General features: G+C 42.0%; 2 protein-coding genes across 2 annotated transcripts; both read left to right on the forward strand.

Annotated features, from left to right (window-relative positions):
- Positions 1 to 6,749: 6,749 nt before the first annotated feature.
- LOC102861876 (zinc finger protein 271-like) lies at positions 6,750 to 17,228 on the forward strand. Its single transcript, XM_006889226.1, has 3 exons — positions 6,750 to 6,798; positions 9,239 to 10,947; positions 16,935 to 17,228. Exons 1-3 carry the CDS (start codon positions 6,750 to 6,752, stop codon positions 17,226 to 17,228), a joined length of 2,052 nt encoding a protein of 683 aa, XP_006889288.1.
- Positions 17,229 to 18,903: 1,675 nt separating this feature from the next.
- Positions 18,904 to 24,401, forward strand: ZNF397 (zinc finger protein 397). The gene is made up of 3 exons (XM_006889227.1): positions 18,904 to 19,317; positions 20,506 to 20,647; positions 23,521 to 24,401. Exons 1-3 carry the CDS (start codon positions 18,904 to 18,906, stop codon positions 24,399 to 24,401), a joined length of 1,437 nt encoding a protein of 478 aa, XP_006889289.1.
- The last annotated feature ends 653 nt before the right edge of the window (positions 24,402 to 25,054 follow it).

Here is a 25,054-nt window from a genome sequence, read left to right on the forward strand (position 1 = left end):
AGACTCTTTTGTTGTTTGACTACCCACAAAACCATTAGAAAATATTTTATTCCGCCTTTTTAGCTGAGCTCTTGTTTTCAGATAATTGCTCTTATGCCATACACGTAGAAAAGCATAGGGGTTTTTGTTTTCCCTTGACTTTAGATTGTATAGTTTTAAAAATAATACCTCTCCGGCACAACAGAATCCTACGGGAAGATCTCACTGAAGTGGGTGACAGATTAAGAGCTAAGGTGGAGATAATGTGAAGGGGTTTATCATCGTGATTAACCTGAAAAAGTCTAGTCCCTAGAAAAAGACAATATGCATGGTAAAGCAGAGGGGCAGCGAGAGAGAGGACGACTGTCAATGAGATAGAATGACACAGTGACTATGCCAGTGGGCTTCAGCACAGTAGAGAATGTGGGGATGGAATGGTTTTGGACAATGTTACATTTTGTTGTATATAGTAGCTAGCTATAAGTCAGAGCCAACTGGCTGGCACATAACAACACCAACACCACTAATCAGAAAGTTGGGGTTTGAAACCCACCCAACATTGCGTAATGAAAGAGACCTGGTCAATTGTTTCCATTTACAATTATAGCCAAGAAAACCCCACAGACCATTATTCCACTCTCTAACATGGAATCACCATAGGCCTTATTTGACTCTTCAGCAACAGGTTTGGGTCTTGATTTCAACAAAACCATTTTGGTTCTCCTGGAATTCAGATTTCTGGGTTCACAGAACTGAGTGACCCACCTTAACCATGAATATGGAAGGAGTTGGATCCTTAGAGTCACTTTCAGGTCAAGTCAGGAGCTTAGTGGAGACAGCTATTCTTAAACATTTGAGTTCTTTTGGAAGAATATCTGCAGTGCAGTTAGCTGTTAAAAGCAGTAGTTTTAGGATTTAATAAGAGACTGTTTAATGGCATATGGCAGGTCTTTGATTTCTGTTTCTGCAACCTGCCTATGTGCTATTGAATGAGCATAACAATAACTTACATACCCTGCAAAAATACCAAAGTTCAACAGAGCAGCAAACAACAAATGCTGTGAGGTTGTGAAGAGATTGGAACTCTTTTTTTTTATTTTTATTGTATTATTTTTATGTGTACCATCAAATCAGATCTGACTGGTACAGGAGGAGATTGCCCCCTCCTTCTCCAGCAGAGCATCTGGTGGATTTGAACCACATACCTCTGGGATTGCAGTGCAGCGTCTTGCCACTAGGCCACCAGAGCTCCCTTAGGAACTCTTATTCACTGCTGGTGGGAATGTAAAATGGTACAACAACTATGGAAGGAGTTCTGGCACTTTCACAAAAAATTGGAAATAGAAATACCATTTGACCCACCAATTCCACTTCTGGTAATATACCTTAAAGAAACCAAAGCTGTGACTCAAATTTATGTATGCACATCCATGTTTATTGCTGTGTTATTCACAATTACAAGGAGAGGCAGCCCAAATGTCCATCAACAAATGGTAGTACATTCACAAACCGGAATATTACACAGCACTGAAAAATAATGGAAAGATCTTGTGTGAAACACAATGTATTCAAACTTTGTAAATAAATCAGTATAAGATAACAAAAGAAAAACAATTAATTCAGAAAACACTACACAACATTGGTAAGCCTGAAAGACATTACGCTAAGTGAAATATCTCTGTTAAGAAAGGACAAATACTGCATAACACCACTGTTATAAAATAGGATAGACATGGGGAGTTGGAGGGAGAATAGGAGAAGAGTGAGTAGATAATCAACACAGCACTGGAACAGATGAGGAGAAGAACTGTCTGAAAGGAATATGTGATTAAACATTATTACACCTATGACAACAATCTAGAACAAGAGGGAATTGCAAAGAGGACAGGAAGGGGGCAGGGGATGGGGAAGAAGAAGGTGCAACAATGAATGTATGAAAACCCAACCTTTCTGTAAACTTGTTAAAATAAAAAGGAAAACCCAAATGACCTACATAACCCACTTTCAAAATCCCTCTGCTGTCCCATTCTAACCTTATCTGCTCATGATAAATATATCATTCAAATGATTAACTGATTCTTTATGGTTTTCTAAGCAACTTAGGGTTTTGATGACTTTGGGTATTTCTGTTTACAATATTATAAAATAAGGGTAGCATCTCTACCCCATAGGGAGCTGCGATGGCCTAGTGGATAGGAAGTTGCGCTGCCAACTTCAGGGCAGTATATTTGAATCCACTAGTGCTCCTCCAAATAAAGATGGGCAATTTCCTTTTGTGATTTAAACCCTCTGAAAACCTGTTGGAAGGTCACCTACGAGTCAATTCCCAACCAACTCCACAAAGCTATTGTTGTTGTTGTTGTTGTTATATGCTGTCGAGTCGCTTGCAACTCATAGCGACCCTATGTACAACAGCCCTAAACTCTGCTATGTCCTGTGCCAATCGCACTGTCTCTGACACTCCCATCCCGATTACCCCAGTCACTGAATCAATCCACCTCATAGAGGGCCTTCCCCGCCTGTGCTGTCCTTCCACCCTACCAAGCATGATGTCCTTCTCCAAGGACTGGTCCCGCCTTACTACATGTCCAAAGTATGTTAGATGGAGTTTCAGAATCCTTGCCTCCAAGGAGTCACCCGGTTCCAGGATGAATCTGTTTTTCTAGCAGTCCATGGTACCCTCAATACTCTTCTCCAGCACCACAGCTCAAAGGCATCAATTCTCCTTCTATCTTCCTTAGTCACTGTCCAACTCTCTGATGCGTAACAAGTGATAGCAAAGACCATAGCCTGTATCAGACGCACCTTAGTCTCCAGAGAGACACCATTGCTCTTCAGTACTTTAGAGAGGTCCCTAACAGCAGACTTTCCCATGGCAATACATCTTTTAATTTCCTGGCTACTGGTGCCAAGAGTGTTGACTGTGGAGCCAAGCAAATTAAAGCCGTAAAAAATCTCAATCCCTTCACCATCCGTCCTGATGTTGCCAATTGGTCCAGTGCTGAGAATCTTTGTCTTCTTGACATTGAGCCTCAATCCATGTTGGAGGCTGCAGTCCTTGACCCTCTGCAGCATGTGCTTCAGGTCCTCCTCAGTTTCAGCAAGGAGGGTTGTGTCATCTGCATAATGCAGATTGTTGCTAGATCTTCCACCAATCTTGACCCCACATTTCTCCTCATATAGCTCAGCCTCCCAGATAATCTGTTCTGCATACAGGTTGAAAAGGTATGGAGATAGGATGCATCCCTGGCGTACACCCTTCCCAATTTTGAACCATGCAGTGTTTCCCTGCTCTGTTCTGATGACTGCCTCCTGGTCCAAGTATAGGTTTCTCATTAGCACAATCAAGTGTTCTGGGATTCCCATTCTTCTCAGAGTCAGCCACAGTTTGTTATGATCCACACAGTCAAATGCCTTTGCATAATCAATGAAACACAGTATTAAGAAAAGAATCTAACTTTGCTGCACTGTATCTGGCTAAAAAGGATTATGTTTGCTGTGTTGTGCAAAGTGAGATGTGAATGTGGAATCATGATGTTTAGTAATACAGAATGTTAGAAATACAGAATGAAGTTTAGGTTTAGACATTCTTTTTTTTTTTTTAATTATTATTTTGTGTGCGTGTACCGTCAAATCAGATCTGACTGGTACAGGAGGATATTGCACCTCCTTCTCCGGCAGAGCATCTGGTGGATTCGAACCGTGTTCCTCTGGGATTGCAGTGCAGCTTCTTGCCACTAGGCCACCAGAGCTCCCCTAGGTTTAGACATTCTTAAGCAAATGTATTTTATTGTTAAAAGTATATTGTAAAAAAATTTATAAAAAGTATACTGTAAAACAGAATGAAGTTTGTAAAGCTAAAGTTTAGGATGTGAGGAATTATTAAGAAAGTATGGCCGTGTAAAAAGTATATTGTTAGGCATTCACAATGAAGTTTAAAAAGCTAAAGGCTTAGAATGTCAGAAGCAAGCGTGTGCCGGATATGCCAAGAGGAGAATTTTCAGAACGCCCTCAGAATGAGTTAAGGGAGACTAAATGTTAAGCAAGTTATATCAGGCAGAGAGACTAAATGTTAAGAAAAAAAAATGCCATATAAAGCCCAGAGACTAAATGTTAACCAAAAACGCCACCTTGGGCCCAGAAAATTAATGTATTAATCAGAAATGCTAAAATTAAGTCTACAGGTCCTACATGCTAATCTTGAAATGAAACATTAAAAAAAAATTTTTTAAAAGAAACATTGCCATTTTGATTGGCCACCTTTCTAAGAAGGGCCTTGCAGGATAGTAGGTGTTTATCAGAAGAAACATATCAATTTTGATTGGTGAAATGCTGGCTTTGGGAAACCTGCAGTTTGGTTACTCCCTGCACTAAATAATGGCATAAAACCTGACCCTTTGGATGCAAACAGCAGAGACACTGGAGGGATAACAGACCACCTCACTGTCTGACATCTCTCTACTCTCTGCAATGCCCCCTGCTGGATTTTACAATGAACAGTCACTGCAATGAACCAGTTCAGCTAGTTTGAATACAGGATATGAATAATTAGTTGCTGTGTATAAGTGTTTGGATGTTAGTGCTTGATTGATGGTCCTGACCCTTTAGGCCCAATAAGAAGAGTGAGACAGATTGGCAAGCAAACTTTTGAGAAAAAGACTTTTACTTGACTGTCAAGTAAATGAAAATCGGGCTTCCTAGTGACCCAAGAAATTGAGTATATATAGAGCACTGTTAGGGACTGCAATCTTCAATCAGGATTGCATCTCAACATCAAGAAAACAAAGATTCTCACCAATGGGCCAACTGGCAGCTTCATGCTAGCTGGAGAAGAGTTTGAGATTGTTAATGATTTCATCTTGCTTGGATCCATAATCAACACTCTTGGCACCAACAGTCAGGAAATCAAAAGACAGAGTTGCACTGGGAAAGTCAGCTGTCAGGGACTTCTCCAGAGTCTCTTCATTGTTGAAGAGCAATGATGTCAGTTTGGAGATTATGGTGTGCCTGATCCAGTGTGTTGTAGTGCTGGAGAAGAGTGTTGAACCGCCAGGGGAACAAACAGGTCTGTTTTGGAAAGGGTGAAACCAAGTTTCTCCTTGGAGGCTAGGATTTTGAAGTGCCAACCCACATACTTTAGGCACATGGCCAGGAGGGTCCAGTCCTTCGGGAAGAACATCATGCTTGGAAAGGTGGAGCGACAGTTCAAGAGAGAAAAGACCCTGGATGAACTGGATTGTCACAGTAACTGCTGTAATGGGGGCAGGTGTGTTGGAGACAGTGAGATTGCCTCAGGATAGCGCAGGGTTCAGAGCTACTGAGTCGCGGTCGACTCGACAGCACATAACAGAGCAATGTAAAGTGTGGTCTCCATTAGGGTCAACTGAGAACCTGGAAATTCTCCTACATCAAACCTACTGATTCAAAAACTCTGGAAGTAGGACCCAGCCAATGAGAATTTTAACAAGGTCTCCATGTAACTCTGATGTGCAGTACTGTTAGCCTAGGAAATGGGGGGTGGAGGAGCGTAGGGAGGAAACCTAAAGGACCTGAAAAAAAGTGACAATGGAAGGACAGGGGTTTGGGTTTGGTTTTGTTTTTTTTTTTCAAATGGGTGGGGGCTGGGGGTTGAAAAGGATAAGTAATGAAGTATGCATTTATATAGTCAGAAACTCTACCCTGCCCACGGAACTCTCCCGGCAGATAATGGATTCTGACACTCACCTCGGGAACCCCGAGATAAAGTAGCAAAGGCTCTGTCGTTAAGGCTCTGTCGTTTGCCAGCCTCACTATAGCTCTGCAGCAAACGGGCCCCATGTTCCTCAAGGGTTAACGCCTGGAGCCTTGAAAGCCCCCAGCGCATGCGCACTGGCCCACAGACGTAGCGTGCGTGCTTGCGAACGGACAAGCCATTGAGCTGAACTGACCTCCTCGCTGCCTAGAGCGGACCCGGAAGTGGCTGCGAAGTCGCTGTGGTTCTCGGTGAGGACCCGGAGCATTTGTTGGGGTGCAGGTCTGTCTGCTCACCGAAGGTCGGGGATTAGGGGTGGCTTTTAGAGAAGCTGTCAGCGATTTCCTGAGTTTGTGGAGAGTCCAGGCCGCCGAGGCACTAGATCAGGGTTCCTGGGTACGGCTGTCCGGTCTGTGGTTCTTTTGGTGCCTCCTGGTCCGCCCTTGCTGGGCCTTGGGCACAACTTAAAGAACCCCAAGTGCTGTAGGGAGGCGGGTGGAATCAGGAATCCGGGATGCATTCACGCCCATCACCCGATCAGACTGCAGGGAAGGAGGAAAGGAGGTCCTGATGATGGACCAGTCGTCTTGTTCTATAAAGAGGACAGCGAGATTTAACTGGAAAGATAAAAAATTTAAAGTTCCTTTCCTTGCCATCATTTCCATTCATATCGCTATTGTAGTAGCATTTACTGCAATTTTATCTGAATATCGCTACACTTAGGATGCAAAACAGCATATGCTCAACGGTAATGCCTGAGTCCTGGTTAATGGGGAAAGAAAACGTAATAAGTTTTGAAACAAAGGTGCTTGGAAATGAAGTGAGATGTTTTGTCCTTCTCTTTTCTGTGTGAAAAATGTTTCTGGTGGTCGGTCTAGTCTCAAGTTGCACCTCCAGGCTCCTCAATGATTCCTTTCCACGCCCATCGGGTGCCCAGATGCCTCCACGTCTCGGGCTTCTACGTGGGTAAGAAACAGGTGGTAAGAAAATGGTAATTCTTCAGTTGTCCCCTGTGGCATCAAGTGGGCAGCTGCCGCCCATGGAGGTCAAGTGCAATTATGAATCGGAAGGACACCACCTCCTGTCAGGTGAGAAGCAATGCTTAAGATCTTTATTAATGGTTTTGAGGAGGAGAATTTCTACACTTTCTAAGGTCTTCAGATGCTTTGGGTATTGGTTGCCCACATTCTGTTATCCAGTACCATCTCTTTAATGATCTAAGGTGGGTCACCTACAATGAATTCTGGCAATCAAATCTAATACCATTATTCCATATTCTTAGATAATCCATAGGGTATATGGCACTGCCCAAAGCTAGCACCTTTCTGGTGGTTCAGAACCACCAGCCACTCTGTGGGAGAACACTGGGCAATCTCTTTCCTATACAGACTCTGAAAACCCACTGGAGGGTCAGCTATGAGTCATTTCTGATTTGATAGTAATGAGGAGTGAGGGAGTAATTACTTCATAACTAGATAAATCAAAACCTGGGACCTAAAACAGAGGCATCTTCAAGCCATTTTCTTTTCTCTTAATTCTATAGTTTGTCAACTTGGGGTGAGTCTAACTGGACAGGTTTTCTTCTAGTTTTCTCTTCAATCCCTGTGGTTGTCAACCTAGTGAATAAATTTGGGAATGTGGCCTACCATCGTTGTTAAATACCGTCAAGTTACCTATGAACAATGGATCTGAACCCTGCCCTGTCCTGTGCCGTCCTAACTTTCTCTGACATCCTTGAGCCGACTCTTACAGTCCCTGTGTCAATCCATCTCCCTGAGAGTCTTCCTCTCCTTCTCCACCTTTCCAAGCATGATGTCCTTTTCCAAAGACTCTCCCTTCCTAAAAACATACCCAAGATATGTGAGCGAAAGGTTTCACTGTCCCTGCCTCCAAGGATCACTCTGACAGCACCTTTTCTCAAATATATTTGTCCTTTTGGCAGTCCATAGGGTATTTAGCACCTTTCTCCAATATTACAAGTCAAAGATGGTCAAACACTTATTGGTCTGTTGCTCCTGCCTGTTGTTCCGAGCAGATTACCAAAACACAACTCTAGTTTTGGTGACCTTCCATCAGGTTTCAAAAGGAGAAAGGACACTCTCTTCCCATTGAGTTCTGACTTGATGGTAATTAGTTATAGGTCTAGTGGAACCCTCGCTGAGAAAGGCTGCATACACAAATTATAGCACACACATTTGACTGACTACAGTGTACCTTAATTTAGTATTTCTTAGATAAAACAGAGGCTTTGTAATATTGTTAATTGTGTTTATTTTCTTCCTCTTGTAGTATCTAATTCCATATAAATTATAAACTCCATAATACATTTGTGTTGCTTTAACCAATTAGTACACGTTTAAATTAACCCACATGTACTTAGTCCTCAACCTCTGACAAACTCAGTTTATAAGGAACCACACTTCCAGTAATCTATTTGAGGGTGTGTTTTGTTACATCTTGTTAGTAAAAGATATTACATTCATTAAAACATATTCAAGTCAGAATAGACTCGTTCCTAACCCTCTACTGGATTTTCAGAAGCAGTTATTCCAGGGGAGGAGATGGCCCATCTTTCCCACAGAGCCGCTGGCAGATTTGAACAGCGTGCATTCGGAGTTACAGCACAGGTTCTTACCACTAGGCCACCAGAACTCCCTATAATTTGGTAATGTTACCATTCTTTGCCAGCTCCCTAAGACAAATAAAGATTGGTCGCATAAAGATACTGACAATAAATGGCAATTGAAAAAAAAAAGTATTCAACTGGGATCTTAAACAACTTGCCAAGGAGTCACTGGGAAAGACCCCATCTTAAGTTGAGGACTGCCTGTCTAGTTTTTACAGTATCCATCATTCTTAAAATACTTTCTTTCCATCTAAGGTTTTTCCACCTTCTTGTATTCTCATAATTTTTGTTTTGTTTTGGGGTTTTTTAAATGCAAGACTGTTGGTAAGAAATTTTCTTTGTTTCTATAAAATATATTTTTCTTACTATAAAATTCTAGATTGATTCATTTTGTTTTTTAACATTAATTAAAATTTATTAATGCACTTAATTACAATGTCCTTACATTATTTGGAACCCAGTACATGCTCTGCTAGGTATTAACAGCCATTTTTTTCCCCTACCATTTTTCTAAAAATTGAAAGATGATAACAAAGTAATTGAAAGATTTTGTTTTCCTTTCATTCATTCATGCTTTTGGCCCAGATAGCAGGGCAATGATAGATAAAGCCCAACAAATTCTTCTTTTTTTTTTTCTCAACTCTCCCATCTCCCATTTACCTTCTGTAGGTTTATATATACTAATTTAGGCAGTTCCCTAATCACTGTACTGGTTCACATGATCTGTTACATGTTGATTCTTCCTCATTTACATCTCTGAGGGTAATTTTACATTGTTTTGGAGCACTCACCTGTTATGTCGATGTTTTATAGGTATCAGTAAATACTGATCTCTTTCACCTGAAACTTTCTCCCAGCATGATGAGTATAGTGTATTTGGACTTTATTTATTATTGTTCCAGGTGGCGAGACAAAAAACAAGATTGGAGAGTCACCTTCAAAGGAGGAAATCTCAGCACAAATTCGATCATTGGCTAAAGAGTCTGGCACTTCCAGAGAAGATGTGCTCCGGGATTCTGATAGCAGAGCCATCTGTGAGTTTAGGGAGAAATTAAATGAAAAAAATCAGAATCTTTTTAAAAGTAGTCAACATAACTGTGATGAAAGTGGACAAAACACTGGTGGGAGTAAAGGCATTATTAGGCATCGAAGACTCTGTTGGGAGAAACCGTATGAATGTGATACGTGTGGAAAGGCCTTTAGTGTAAGTTCAGCCTTGGTTCTACATCAGAGAATTCATACTGGGGAGAAACCCTATCCTTGTAAATGGTGTATGAAAAGCTTCAGTCGGAGCTCAGACCTTATTAAACATCAACGAGTCCACACGGGTGAAAAACCTTATAAATGTGGTGAATGTGGTAAAGCCTTCAGTCAGAGCTCAGACCTTATTATACATCAGAGAATCCATACAGGAGAAAAGCCTTATAAGTGTAATCAGTGTAGTAAAAGTTTCAGCCAGCGCTCAGACCTGGTTAAACACCAGCGAATCCATACTGGGGAGAAGCCTTATACATGTAATCAGTGTAATAAACATTTCAGCCAGAGTTCTGATGTAATAAAGCATCAAAGAATTCATACTGGTGAAAAACCCTATAAATGTGATGTGTGTGCAAAAGCCTTCAGCCAGAGCTCAGATCTTATTTTACATCAGAGAATCCACACTGGAGAGAAACCATATCCATGTAGTCATTGTGATAAAAGTTTTAGTCAGAACTCAGACCTCATCAAACACCAACGTATCCACACTGGAGAAAAACCATATAAATGCAGTGAATGTGGAAAAGCTTTTAATCAGACCTCCGTTCTGATTCTGCATCAAAGAATTCACACTGGAGAGAAACCCTACCTGTGTAGCCAATGTAACAAGTCTTTCAGTAGACTGTCAGATCTTATTAATCACCAACGAATTCACACTGGTGAGAGACCTTACCCATGTAATCAGTGCAGCAAAATGTTCAGTCGAAGATCAGATCTCGTTAAACATCAAAGAACTCACACGGGTGAGAAACCCTATGAATGTGAAGAGTGTGGGAAAACCTTTAGTCAGAGTTCAAACCTCATTCTGCACCAGAGAATCCACACTGGAGAGAAGCCCTATCCATGCAGTGACTGTGCTAAACATTTCAGTCGTCGTTCAGACCTTGTGAAACACCAACGAATACACACTGGAGAGAAACCCTATACATGTAATCAGTGCAACAGAAGTTTCAGTCAAAGCTCAGACCTCACAAAACATCAGCGAGTGCACTCTGGAGAAAAACCCTATCGTTGTGATACTTGTGAAAAAGCCTTCAGTCAGAGCTCTGACCTTATTCTTCATCATAGAATTCACACCGGAGAAAAGCCGTATCCATGCACGCAGTGCAGCAAAAGGTTCAGTCAGAACTCAGACCTTACCAAACATCAGAGAATCCACTCAGGGGAAAAACCTTACAGATGTAACAAGTGTGAGAAAGCTTTCAGTCAGTGCTCATCCCTTATCCTCCATCAGAGAATCCACACTGGTGAGAAACCATATATGTGTGATCAGTGTGGCAAAAACTTCAGTCGGCGCTCTGATCTCCTCACCCATCAAAGGCTCCACGCCAGTGAGAAGCCATATGAATGTGACGTGTGTCAAAACTCCTTTAGCACTTGCACGGATCTTACTGAACACCGGCGAATCCATGCTGGAGAGACACCTTACCAGTGTGCTCACTGTAGCAGAAATTTTACCCAGCTCTCTGATCTTACTAATCATAAGAAAGTCCACACTAGGGACAACAGTATAATTGCAAGTATGGGAAAATCTTCATAGCATACATCAGTTCTTTTCCATTCCATACCCAGGGAAGATGTTGTGAATGATACTGATGATTATGAAAAAGACTAGGCAGTCCTCAGATCTTATATTACGCTAAACAGCTGTGACCACCATCACCCAGAAAGTACATATGTTAGGAGGAGACATTCATTTCCATGATGAAAGTGTTGATTCAGAGGGCAAGCCAACATCACTAAGAAAAATTCTGAAACTAAATTGTGAAATAGTAATCTTCCATAAAGTAAAAATTTTACTTAATGTCAATAGGAAAAAGAACCTAACATTGAAATCATTTTTTTTCATATTTTTATTATTTTTTGTGTGTGTACCGTCAAGGAGGAGGAGATTGCCCCTCCTTCTCCAACAGAGCATCTGGTGGATTTGAACAATTTTTAAGAAAAGTTCTAGTTTTTAATTCCAACCACTTAAAATAAAAAATGTGTAACAGTACTAATGCAAAATCGTATTAGATAATGGGAGAAAATGAAGGTGGGGAGGAAGGTAATCAACACTCAAAAAAGAACTGTAACAGTGCTATAATCTCTTTGGCCTTTATCATGCCCAAATTAAGTTACAGCATATAACCAGCTACTGTAGAATCTATTCTGACATTCTGACTCTGTGACCTTCATGAGGTTTCTGAGGCTGTAAATCTTTGTGAGCAGAAACCAGCCATCTTTCTCCCAAGGAACATCGTGGTCCTTTCAAACCACTGATATGTTTCCATACTATGTTACCAGGGCTACTTTATTAAACATAAGTTATAATACAGAATCTATAGAAAACTTACATTTCCTCCATATCTTAATTGGTTTTCAGTCAGCTATCACACCACCTGGCAACTGGGAAGCCCTAACTTATGCTAATGTTATCTGTCTTTAAATTTCCTGTATGTAAACATGTTACACTATTCTGATACCGAACTAAATAATTAGATAATTCAGTACATCCTTATTTTTGGGGGGCAGGGGGTCTGGGGTTGATTATCCTAATGAGCATGAGTCCCTATAATGTTCTCTGCATATATTATTTGTTTCACTGTATATGCAGTCTGTGAACTGTAGTTGTTTTGAAACTACTTCATCAACACTGTCATTTAATTGCTAGCAGCATCTAAAAATATGAAACAACTTTTAGTAAAAGAATTCTATGTAGTAAAGTGTAAAAATTTCTCCATTACTGTGTTTATTTTGTCATTTGAAGATTGAACAAAATTATAACTATAGTCATCCCTAAGTATTACCTAAAGTAATGTTGTTATGTGCCATCGAGTCAGAACCAACTCATAGCTGACCCTCCAGTGAGTTTTCAGAGACTGTGAATTGCATGGGTGGGGAGTGCCCATCTTTCTCTCAGAGCAGCTAGTAGGTTTGAACCATGTGCCTTTGCCTTGGCAGCGCACTTTCCACTAGGCCACCAAATCTGCTCCTAAAGTAATATGTAATAATAAAAGGGAAAAATGTATAAAATATGCTATGTGAAAATTAAAAGACTATTTTTCAAGTGACAAAGTTTATCAGACTTTTTTTCTTACATTTATAGTGACAAGTTTACATCTATGAAAATTTTCCACCAAAAACTGAACAGGTTTTGATATAAGCAAAAATTCGCATCGATAGACATTATAGGCAGTTTCTGGTGTTACTGGATGCAAGGGGGCCTTGTGTTTCCACATTTGTGTTCCAATATGACTGAGACAGATTGGGATATCCAGAGCACTTCCATTTCAAATCTAGGGTCACAGTGAAGTAACCCTCCAAGACTACCGCTCCCGGTCTCTTGGACAGTTCTGGAATTTATACTTGGGTCATTTATTAATTTCCTTAATATATACTGCCTCTTACTCAAAGTTACAGGGCTTTTACATTCAAAAGGATAGTTTACACACAGTTCCCAGTAAACGTACAACTTAAGATACAGTTCACATGTGGTTAGGAAAAAGAGTTTCAAAAGAAATGCATTACACTCCCTGAGGGCAAGAGAAATGGTGTCTTTTTATCTCAGCATTGGATGCGCTAGCATAAAGAGAAACATTTGTTCAGGATATTAGGTGAGGTCTTGAGGCTGGGGATTTTTGAAAATCCCACCAGGAGTTAATTCCTTAGGCAATTGACATGACTACAAAGAAGATGAAAAGGTCTTAGCACAAAACCAAATGCTAATGAGTAGGTTTAACCAGTCTTGCAGGGTGGAATGAGACTAAAGTTTTAGATTCAAATCTTTAAATATACTGTATTCTATAATTTTAAAACAATCCTGAATTTATTGATGCTACCTTATCACTGGTGTTACAACCATCTGGTTTATATATAGTCCAACCTTTAATTATAAACACCATAGCATTAAACGTTCTAGATACATACAGTGGTTCCTGTTAGGCTAGCAGACTTCAGAAAAAAATCAGCGAACTAGAGAGAAAGCTTAAAAGCAGCTTTATTAAGGGGACTCCCAGGTAAGGTTCCTCATTCTGAAGATAAAGAGCTTATTGGGGAGATTTTTTATAACAGGATCTTTAGGGAGGGACATTCCATTGTGATTTATGTTATTTATCCATTAGTTCTGCCAGGTGAGCATTCCGTTCACTGTTCTTGTGGATGTGTGTATTCTTTGAGTCCTGACCTAATAACAAAGAGGCCCTACTTTGCTACACATATCAAAACATTATTACTACTGATGTATTATTAAAGATGTTGTATTGAGAAGTGTTTCTTTTAATGCACAGAAAGGTACAAACCATACCTAACAATTCTGAATTAAGTATAGACTTGACTTAAAGACAGATTTTGGAATGGAATTCTTTCATAATCCAAGAATGATTTGGTAATGATTTGTTGAAAGTCTGCATTGGTTTCTTTTTAATATCCTCTGCTTATACAGTCAGTATTTAGATTTAACTTGCATTGTTTATTGATTGTGTCTAAGGCTTATTGATTGTGTCTAAGGTTTATTGAGTGTGTTTTGTTTTGTTTTGGGTTTGTAGACTATTTTACGAGTGTCAACAAATATAATAGAGATCGATGTAAAAAGAAAACAGCTCACAAAGGTAGAACAACACGCATGTATGTGCTCACAAATTGAAAATGGAAATCTTTTTGGAGCTGTTGAAATCTGAGTTTTGAAGGATGGAAGCAGGGATAAGCCTAAGAGGGAAGAGTCAACATAGGCGTGGAGAAAAATAACATAGATATGACCTTTAGTCATTAATAAATAATACTGTATGTGAGGAAATCTCAACTGGAAGAGATCTATATTTGATCCCATCCCAAAGAAGGGCGACCCAACAGAGTGTGGAAACTATAGAACAATATTGTTGATTTCACATGCAAGCAAGATTCTACTGAAGATTATCCAAAATGACTGAAACAGCACATCAGCAGAGAACTGCCAGAAGTCCAGGGTGGGTTTAGAAGGAATTGTGGTACTAGGGATATTGTAGCTAATGTTAGATAGATCTTAGCTGAAAGCAGGGAATACCAGAGGAATGTATATCTGTGTTTCATTGATTAGCAAAGGCGTTTGACTGTGTGGATCATAACAAACTGTGGCTGACTCCGAGAAGAATGGGAACCCCAGAACACTTGATCATTCTAATGCAAAACCTATACTTGGACCAAAAGGCAGTGGTCAGAACAGAGCAACGGAACACTGCATGTTTCAAAAGTGGGAAGGGCGTATGCCAGGGATGTGTCCTATCTCCATACCTTTTCAACCTGTATGCAGAACAGATTATCTGGGAGGCTGGGCTCTATGAGGAGAAGTGTGGTGTCAGGATTGGTGGAAGATTCATCAACAGTATGCATTATGCAGATGACACAACTCTGCTTGCTGAAACTGAGGAGGACCTAAGTACTTGCTGCAGAGGGTCAAGGACTATAGCCTCCAATATGGATTGAGGTTCAGTGTCAAGAAGACAAAGATTCTTACCACTGGACCAATTGGCAGCATCAGGATGGATGGTGAAGAGATTGAGATTGTTCACAGCTTTAGTTTGCTTGGCTCCACAGTCAACACTCTTGGCCCCAGTAGTCAGGAAGTTAAAAGACATTGCCGTGGGAAAGTCTGCTGTTAGGGACCTCTCTAAAGTACTGAAGAGCAGTGGTGTCTCTCTGGAGACTAAGGTGCGTCTGATATAGGCCATGGTCTTTGCTATCACTTGTTATGCATCAGAGAGTTGGACAGTGACTAAGGAGGATAGAAGGAGAATTGATGCCTTTGAGCTGTGGTGCTGGAGAAGAGTATTGAGAGTACCACGGACTGCTAGGAAGACAAACAGATTCATCCTGGAAAGGCTTAAACCGGGTGGCTCCTCAGAGGCAAGGATTCTGAGACTCCATCTTACATACTTTGGACATGTTGTAAGGAGGGACCGGTCCTTGGAGAGGGACATCATGCTTGGTAGGGTGGAGGGACATCTCAGGAGGGAAAGGCCCTCTATGAGGTAGATTGATTCAGTGACGGGTAATTGGGATGGGTGTATCAGAGACAGTGCTATTGGCACAAAAGAGAGCAGAGTTTAGGGCTGTTCTACATAGGGTCGCTATGAGTCACAAGCGACTCGACAGCACATAACAACAATCAACGTGAGGAAAAGGGGGGGCAAGGGTATTTGTCATTCACAGTCTCCCATATTTCCATTTGTGTGCCAACGTACCTTAGGAAAAAGGTATCTTATGAGAAATCTTACATAAAGATTAGCCAACAAAATCCTCTGGAACGCAGTTCTTCTAACACAGAAGGTCAACAAGTTGCTTTCACTGCAGTGTTGATGTTTTATTTCAAAAAGATAATTTTGATTCTTTTGGAATCTAGATTTTTGGGTACCTGGAATTGGGGTGGCCCACACTTATGGTGTCCTGTTGAAACCTGAACTGATTTGCTTGAATCACCTTCAAATCAAACAGCTTAGCAAACAACTTTGTGGAGAGTGACATTAGAGTCTCTTGGAAAACTGGAAATGTCCTTTGCTTTCAAGTAGCAGCAGCTCCAGGTCCTGACTAGAATTAGGATTTCTGTCCTTGGTGACTGCTTCTGTAACATACTATGTGCTTTGATGCTATCTCTGGAGAAATTAAGCCACACTCTTTCACTGACACCTCTTTTAACCCTTCAAATCATGTCAACTTACATTCTAACAGTAATTTTTGTGTATTTTTTCTCAACAATATAGGTTTTAGAAAGTTCTTTGGGGATTGGTGGGTTTTTTTTTTCTTTTTTCCCCCCCGTTATTTAGTTTAATGTACGTTTACAGAGACTTTGGATTTCCATTAATTCATTGTTGCACACTTTCCTCACTGCTCACCCCTCCCCCCAGTTCGCTTTTCTCTTTGAAAAGTTAAAAAAGATATAAATTGTTATACAATCCCCCTCCCCAGTCCACTCCACTCTGCAGCTTTCATTCTGCACTCTTGTCATGACAATAATACCTAATCATATATTCCTGTATCCCATTTCTGAAAGCTGCTTGATTTCAAGCAGCATCTAAAGCTGTCAAAAAGTTAACGTCCCTACTACACAGCTAACAGAGAAACGCAATCTAAATTGTTTAGCCCGTTTATTTACCTTTTGGGACTGTGGAATATAACTGGAACTACAGAGAAATCGGAATAATTTTCTGGGAAATTAATGGCAAGAAGAGTTGAGTGGTGTGTGAGCTCCAGCATGTGTGTGCAGGAGGACCAAGTGCAGCAAAACCACAGCGGCTCTATCCCGAAGGAACAGGGCCCGACACAGCCTGGAGATCTTGCCCCGCCTCCCGTGGGCGTGACCATGACGATCATTGGCTGCCTGTGATCCAGGGGCGGGCGGAGAGCGGAAGTCCGAGCAGCATCCTTCCGGTCTTTGTGGCTCCGGGCTCTGGGTTGTGGCTTCCTCCCTTGTTGCTCCTGGCCTTGGCGGTGAGGGGCGCGGACCCCGAGGGGAGGGAGGCTGGAGGGTTCGCCGCCGGGAGGTGGGCGCCGGGTGGGGGAGCCCTGCCCTTCGATCAGCCCGCCCGGGGTCGTGGCGACGGTGCCGAGCATCTTGGAGACGCAGAGGATGCTGCCACTCAGTCCTCTGCTCTCCGGCAGAAGTTATTCTCTACACCCAGGTGACTTTGCAAAGGCTTTCAATTAGCCGCCGTTGTAAACTGGAAAGGTTAGTGTAGCCAAGCTGGTAAATTAGTAATTGTAGTTGGTTTCAAGGTAACCATAAATCAACGTTAAATTTCACCTATTTGCCCTGCTGCAGGATTTTAGAGCATAGCCTCTTGTCAATCATGTTTGGTCAGTACCACAACGTATCTACGTAATTACTTACTGCCAGATTTTATTCTTAAAATTTCTAGTCAATATCTTCGATGCTTTTGAGGACTGAATTAGTACTTTTTCCTGCTTTTGGATATGTGATAAACACTTAACCCAATACTGGTTAATTTTCCCACAGACTCAGTCCCCTGGCAGGATCCTTTATATTCTGGTACCTTGCAAAGGACAGATCCCAGAGTAAGTGACACAGTGTTCAGGTAATTCTGTGATTTCCACTAGGATCAAATTGTGGAAAATACTTAACATCTTTCTGGAGGCAAGGATCTTGACTCTCCACCTTACTTTGGGAATGTTGCCAGATAGAACCGGCACACTGTGACTGGGGTAAAAGGGGCAAGTGTGTCAGAGACAGATTGGCTGAGGATGGGACAGGGTTCAGAGCTATTTTACATAGGGTCGCTATGAGTCACAGGCAACTGGACAGGACATAACAACATATTTAATGGGAAATTTAAAATATGTCTTCTTAGAACTTTGGCATGGGCATGTTTTTCTTTGGAAAAACACATCATTCTGAGAAAGCTGGAGGACCAGAGAAAGAAAGGAAGACCCTCAAAAAGATGAATTGACAGTGACTGTAACAGTGGGCTCAAGCATATCAGAGATGGGTAGTGCAGGACAGGGCAACATGCATCGCAGATGATAGGATAGTTATAAGTCATAGTAATCACGGAAGGCAACAGCAGCTACCTTAAATGAGTATCAACATCACTTGCTATAGATAGAAAATAACTGAAACTAAATGCTTAATCACTACTACAATTAGTATTACTAATTTTTATCTAGATGGCCTCAGAAGTCTAAAGCTTGTATTCTTGAAAATTAAATGCTCAAAGTTTACCAACTTATTAAGACATACTAATAGCTATGATTTTTTTCCCCCCTTGATAAAGTCAGACTTGAAATTGAAATGAAAAGTAAGTAGTTTTCTCATCCTATGATTAATTTAAGGGCATCTGGTGACCTAGTGGTAAGAAGCTGTGCTGCAATCCCAAAGGCAAGCGGTTCAAATCCACCAACTGCTTTATGAGAGAAGGATGGGCGGCTCTTCCCTGTGATTTACTGCCTCAACTAGGGGTTGGTTCTAACTTACACAACATTATAATAGCATTGTATCCTTTAACTAAAGTAGCATTAGGCATAAGATTCTTTTTTTAAGAGTTATTGAATAAGGTGACTGATTTTTACTTTGCCATTTGATGATTTATTTAGTTGCAGTCTCTAATATGCCTTTCCATAAATTATTGGAGTAAATACTGTCGTTTTGTGCTGTCAAGTTGGCACTGACCCATAGCTGATGATGTTAATTATTTATGAGTTCTTGGAGATATTTCTTCACTACTCTAAGTTAACAGTGCTTTTGTATCCTTCAGGAAAGCTTTTGGTAGAAGAAATACTAAGGAAGCTGTGAAGCACAGAGCCCAGTTCTGGTGAGCTTTCTGCCAAGCTCTTTCAGCCTAGAATGGCTGTGGAGTCCAGAGCACTTTCAACCCTGGTGGCTGATTCTCAGGAACAGGAGGAGCTCATACTCGTTAAAGTAGAAGAGAGTCTTTCCTGGAGCCAGAAATCTAAGCAGGATGGCTGTGCCCAGTCCTGCCAAGAAATGTTTCGCCAGCAGTTCCGAAAGTTTTGCTACAGGGAGACCCCTGGGCCCCGGGAGGCTCTGGGGCGGCTGCGGGAGCTTTGCCATCAGTGGCTGAGGCCCGAGCTGCACACAAAGGAGCAGATCCTGGAGCTACTGGTGCTGGAGCAGTTCCTGAGCATCCTGCCTGAGGAGCTGCAGGTCTGGGTTCAGCAGCAGAGTCCAAAGAGCGGGGAGGAGGCGGTGACCCTGCTGGAGGATTTGGAAAGAGAGTTTGATGATCCTGGGCAAAAGGTGAGAATAAGGAGAGGTGCAGTGTTACGGAATAAAGAATTTTCAGGATGGAACATTTGTTACCAGTGTAACAAGCCAAATCCAGAGCCATCGCCATCAAGTCGATTTTGCCTCATGACACGTCAGATTTTCAAGGCTGTAGATTAGGATGAGAAGGTTGCCGCCTCTTTCTGGCGTAGAAAGGATGGTGGATTTGAATCGCCTTCCTTGTTGTTAGCAGGCTAGCATGTAACTCTGTATGCCAGCAGAGCTCCTTAGCATCATCATCGGCATATTTGTTCATAGCTGCGTAGTTATCTGTGCTTTTATAATGAAAACACCACAGGTGGATAGGCTTTTTAAAAAAAAAAAATGACATACACACACCCCATGTTTGGGAGCCGGCTTAAAGTTTAAATTGGGATGCCCAGTTAAGGGAAGACTTTCTCTCTGCCCCACCTTCTTCCCCTCACTTTCTCCCTCTTCCCTCCCTTTCTACTTTCCTTCCTACCTCTCCCTCCCCCTTACCCCAGCCCCTTCTAGAGGAAGGTCCCTACCTAATTGGAGATTCCATGTGATTTGGCATCTGTCTTAACCCATCTCTGACTCTTGAAAAAATAACTCCTGGCCTCAAGTCAGTTCTGACTCAAGCTACCATGTAGGACAAAGTAGAACTGCCCATATTGTTTCCAAGACTTAACTGTCTTGTGAAGAGGTCTCATCATTGTCTCATGGCTGTGAATCAGAACAACTTGTAGCTGACCCTCAAGCAGGTCTTCAGAAACTCTAAATTGCCCTGGAGGAGATTTCCCATGTTTCTTCTAGGGAGCAGGTGGTTTCAGACCTTTGGGTTGGCATCATATCCAAGTATATGAGATGACATTTTGTCATTTTTGCTTCCAGTGAAGACTCTGGCTGCACTTTTTTCCAAGCCATATCTATTTGTTCTTTTGGTAGTCCATGGGATATTTAATACTCCCAACACCACAGGCATAGAGGTCTGGACTTACATAATTGGGGAATACAGTTTCATCTGTAGCCCTGCTAGAAGGTGAAAAGACTGTTGGGCCAGTAGAAGTCTTTATCCTTAGATGGTTCTTTTTCCAGTATCCCTATTCTGTAGAGGTTGTAGATGAAATCGGAGATTTTTCTTCAGCAGTTTCCCTAGGTGTACTCTACTAAAGCTAATTGCTATTTTATTGTCTTCAGGTTCCAGCCAGTCCAAAGGGTCCAGCAATGCCGTGGAAGGATTTGACACCTCTTGGAGCATCTCAGGAGTCAACAAACATCCACCTCCACCCTCTGAAGACACAGGTGAAATCCTGGGGACCTTGCCTCTCCCCTCAGAATGGTAAGGAATAAGTAGTTATCTGGGGTCTTTGATTAATTAAGCCCTCTAGAGATTTAGGGGCCAAGATTGATTGCATTTCTTAAATATGCTCTGTTTGAGTGTGAGCATCACTATTAACTATTTTAGACCAGGAGTGCTCACGTCACCAACCTTGTTTCCAACAATGGTCATAAATAGCTGTCAGCTCTCTTTTGTCTTTTTATCTGTCATTGTTTTCTTAATCATTCATTTCATCAATTTATAGTTTAATAGAGTGAATAAATGGCAGAAACTGTGCTAGGTTCTCTACCTCAAGGAGCTTCAACTCTGCACAGAGTAGCAGGTAAACAAGCATTACAATATAGCTTAGTACTTTTGGAATAAAGATAGGCACCAGATGGTGGCTCAGTAGTAGAATTGTTCCTTTTAACATGGGAAAAAGCACTGAATGTGCAGCTGCCATCCCACTGCTGTGAGTTACAGATATAGCACCCCTGGTACTTAAAGGCTTTGGGGGTTTGAGCAGAGGAACCAAACTAAGGTAGACTTAGTAGGAAGGCCTGGTGTTCTCCCAAATATCAACCACTGACTACCCTTCGGATCACGGTATTCTGAACCTGTCATGCACATGGTCCCCATGAGCTCTGGACTGAACAGAAGTTAACGACAATGGTTCAGTGCGAGCACATGAAACTGTACCTAGCACAGCGTTAGAAGTTCAAGGAACACTTCTGGAGAAAGAAAGCAGCCCTGCAGAGAGAGCAGCCCACCTCTCTTGGATGGGAGCAACACCCATCACCTTCCCTCTGCCTCCTGTCCACCAAGCAGTGTGAGTGAGGGAAGGCCCACTGAGTGGGGAGGAGGACTATCCCAAATAAACTTCACAAAGCCAAGTGAAAGCATCCAGGCTACTCTGGGTCTTGTGGGCAGTGTCTGAGTGGAGGACTGGTGAGGAGGGAGTGGTGTCCAGGTGGTAGAGATGCCAGTGTCATACTAATTATTGTGTGTAATTGAAGAGTGACAGGATTACATCTAGCTGCTGCATGATGCAGAAGGGATTTGAAGAAGGCACCAGTAGAGTCCTGGAGTTGTGTTAAAGACTTTTACGATGCAGGTGTCCACAGTGAAAAAATCAAAATGATAACCTCTACTTACAATCTGGGATGATCAAACCTGACTCTTGTTCGTCAGTGTTAAAAGTTTAAAGTTTTCTTACAGATGAGAGATTGTTAAAAATGAAGGGTAATGGTAGAGTTTGACTGACTCTCAGCTTTCTGTCTTGAGAAGTCTGGTTAATGGTAGTACTAACCATCTACAATATAAATATGACACATATGATTAAGAACTCCACTACTAGCCAAAAGGTTAGCAGTTCAACCCCCATCAAAGGCAACTGGGAAGACAAGCCTGGCTTGTGATCTGTTTGTCAAAAACCAATGGAGCAGAACACCCAGACACGTGGGGTGCCTCTGTGCATCACAGCCACCTTGACAGCAGCTAACAGCAGTTCATGGAAATAGGAAGATTGATACAGTTGACGATTAACATAGATTTTAATTACATGAGCCCACTTATAGTGGGGTTCTCAGATGTGTGCACGCTGTTATTACTGTGAGCCCAAGCCTAATGATCTCCACCTGAGAACATGTTGCTAATCATGTACTGAGAGGCAGAGACAGTTATGAGAGATGATACACCCTGAGCTGGAGACAGTATCACATCTTATTTTCAGTGGCTACTAGTAACACCTGACCTCACTGCAATTCCAATTGAGGGGGGCGATCCACATTTAAGAGGGTCTTCACTGTTCAACCAGAGTTCAAGTGTCTGCTTGTGCAATTCAAACCTGTGTTCAAGGCTCACTTAGTAGGTTATACATGAATTTTGAACTGTGTGGAAAATCAGCACTGCCAACTCCTGTGTTTTTCAAGGGTCATCTATAAATACAGTGATGCATTAGAACATTTAGATGCTTGGGAAATATTTATGGTTAAAATCCCCAAGGGTCCCTGGATTAGGAGTGAGCATATTTAGTCAGATTCCTGGGGAAATACTGGTAAATGAAGCTTAGTGGGAGATTGTGCAGTAGGTTTATGAGATCCCAGAACAGAATCGTGCAAAACGGTGACGTTTGAGTGAGTGTCTCGAGGGTAAGGGGCAGCCACAGAAATCAGGCTGATAGTTGTAGAAAGAGGACGAGGCTCCTCAGCTTCAGATGCTGCTTCTGCCAGTTAAATAAGAGCTGCAAAGTACCCAATGAAGTAAGCAGCGAGGAAGCTGACGACCAAGATGAGAACGCTGTTGGTGTAAGGCAAGCAGAGGGAGGCAGAAATCACACTGCAGAGTGGGGAGGAGCACAGACAGCCCTGCGAAGAAACTTCACTGTGAATGGGGATGGAGTGAGTGAGGTTGCGTGGAGACGTGTGGGCAAAGAGCTCCGCGTGCTGATGAACAGGAGAACGAAAGGGCTAACAGTACTAGGAAAGAACCCAGGCCTTCCAGTCCAACCTTTTTCTTTGTCTGGTTAATACTTAACACTAGAAAAACTAGTCCTAATCAGCACGGAGTGGCCAGTTTATATAACTCACCTGCAGTGGAAAGTGTATAATGGTTTGTAATAAAGATCCTGATGCTGATGTGTAAATGGGGGTGGGGCATACTAGGAAAGAAGGAGTAATTGATAAACTAGTGCTCAGAAGAGCAGGTAAGTGTGAAATTCAAAGTGGAGATAACTTCTTAGCTTAAGAAAGGGGCAGGGCACCTCACACAATGACTTATAGAAAGATGCCTGTAAGTAAAGACCCATTTGTAGGTGGTCGCTTCTGTTTCAAGTAAAAGGCAAGTATTCAGCGCAGCTAAATGTAAAATGAGGTTTTTGCTATTTATCATTTCAGATTATGAGAATACTGAATTAGTCACACAGGAAATTTTGGGAGAAAAATCACCAGGACTTCCCCCGGAACCCTCGTTTGGAGAAGTTGGTGATCATGGGAACCATTTAGAGTGGCAGCAAAGAAGTATGACTGGGGAGAAATTAAGATTGCCCCCTTCCCAAGGAGATGGTTTTAGTCATGTGCTCTTCACACACGAATCTCTAGGAAAGAGACACCATCAGGATAATCCTCAAAGAAACCTGGGTCTAAGCAGAAACTCTGTGACATATCCGAAAGTCCATACAGAGGAGAGACCTTATCAATGTGATGTTTGTGGACACAGCTTCAAACAGCATTGCTCTCTAACGCAGCATCAGAGAATCCACACTGGAGAGAAGCCCTACAAGTGTAACCAGTGTGGGAAGGCCTTTAGTCTGAGGTCCTACCTGATTATTCATCAGAGGATTCATAGCGGGGAGAAAGCGTATGTATGCACGGAGTGTGGGAAGGCTTTTAATCAGCGCTCTGCCCTTATTCGACATCGGAAGATTCATACTGGTGAGAAAGCATGTATATGCAACGAATGTGGGAAAGCATTCAGTCAGAGTTCGTACTTGATTATACATCAAAGGATTCACACTGGTGAGAAGCCCTATAAATGCAATGTGTGTGGAAAAGCCTTCAGTTTGAGTTCAAACCTTCTCCGGCATCAGAGAATCCATACAGTAGGGGAATCCTATCAGTGTAATGAATGTGGAAAGTCCTTCCAGAGGAGCTCAGGCCTTCCTCACTATGAGAAAATCCACTCGGGGGGTGAAGAGTTGGCATGTAATGAATGTGGCAAGGCTTTCAGGCACCGATCCGTCCTGATGCGCCACCAGAAAGTCCACACTGTAGATTAACTTGTGGATACGATGACTTTTGACTTAGTTAAGTGAAGTTATTTTCTTTCTTGGCCCACAACACTCCATTTGGAGCAGAGTTCCAGAAAAGATGTAAATGCCTAGGTCTGCTAATAACAGTTCATGAAAGCTTTTTCTGTGACTGTTGAGAATGATGGGTGGGAGAGCCATGACTTTGAATTTTTGTTACTACTAAGAATCAGTAGGAGATAGGAAAGTACCATTGGAACATCACTTCCCATGAGGCTTTCAAGAAAAGGACACATTGACCCGGACATTCCCTGCATCTGATTGTCATCTCACCAGCGCTGACAAGTGGACAGTATGAGCGACTTTGTCACTCTCAGAAAATAAATCTTAGCTTCCCAGATAAGGACAGTTGTAGGATGGTGAGAAAAATCACAAAACAGGGCCTCATTAAATTCTTTTTTGAGCCCAGGAAGGCCAGAAATTAGGCTTGAAGGAAAAACAAAAGTGAATTTAATGTCTGTGGCCAGCCCTTGGGAGATAGTAGGAAAGCAAGCATATTCTGCAGTCCGTAGGAAAGGGTAGGCAGGCAGGGGCCTAAAGGAGAAGCACCAGACCCAGCAAAGTTTTCTCAGAAAAATGCCTGGAAGGGGAACTGAGGGGTATTTCAGTCCAGGGAAGACTTC

This window comes from Elephantulus edwardii, unplaced genomic scaffold, assembly GCF_000299155.1.
Source record: "Elephantulus edwardii isolate Elephantulus edwardi_28Jun2011 unplaced genomic scaffold, EleEdw1.0 scaffold00076, whole genome shotgun sequence".
In the NCBI taxonomy this organism is placed as follows: domain Eukaryota; kingdom Metazoa; phylum Chordata; class Mammalia; order Macroscelidea; family Macroscelididae; genus Elephantulus; species Elephantulus edwardii.

Coding starts and splice junctions, on each gene's coding strand:
- ZNF397 (XM_006889227.1), top strand. CDS start 18,904: ATGGCTGTGGAGTCCAGAGCACTTTCAACCCTGGTGGCTGATTCTCAG. Junction 19,318..20,505: donor TTGATGATCCTGGGCAAAAG/GTGAGAATAAGG, acceptor TATTGTCTTCAG/GTTCCAGCCAGTCCAAAGGG. Junction 20,648..23,520: donor TTGCCTCTCCCCTCAGAATG/GTAAGGAATAAG, acceptor TTATCATTTCAG/ATTATGAGAATACTGAATTA.
- LOC102861876 (XM_006889226.1), top strand. CDS start 6,750: ATGGAGGTCAAGTGCAATTATGAATCGGAAGGACACCACCTCCTGTCA. Junction 6,799..9,238: donor AGGACACCACCTCCTGTCAG/GTGAGAAGCAAT, acceptor TTATTGTTCCAG/GTGGCGAGACAAAAAACAAG. Junction 10,948..16,934: donor AGAAGCCATATGAATGTGAC/GTGTGTCAAAAC, acceptor CCTGTGATCCAG/GGGCGGGCGGAGAGCGGAAG.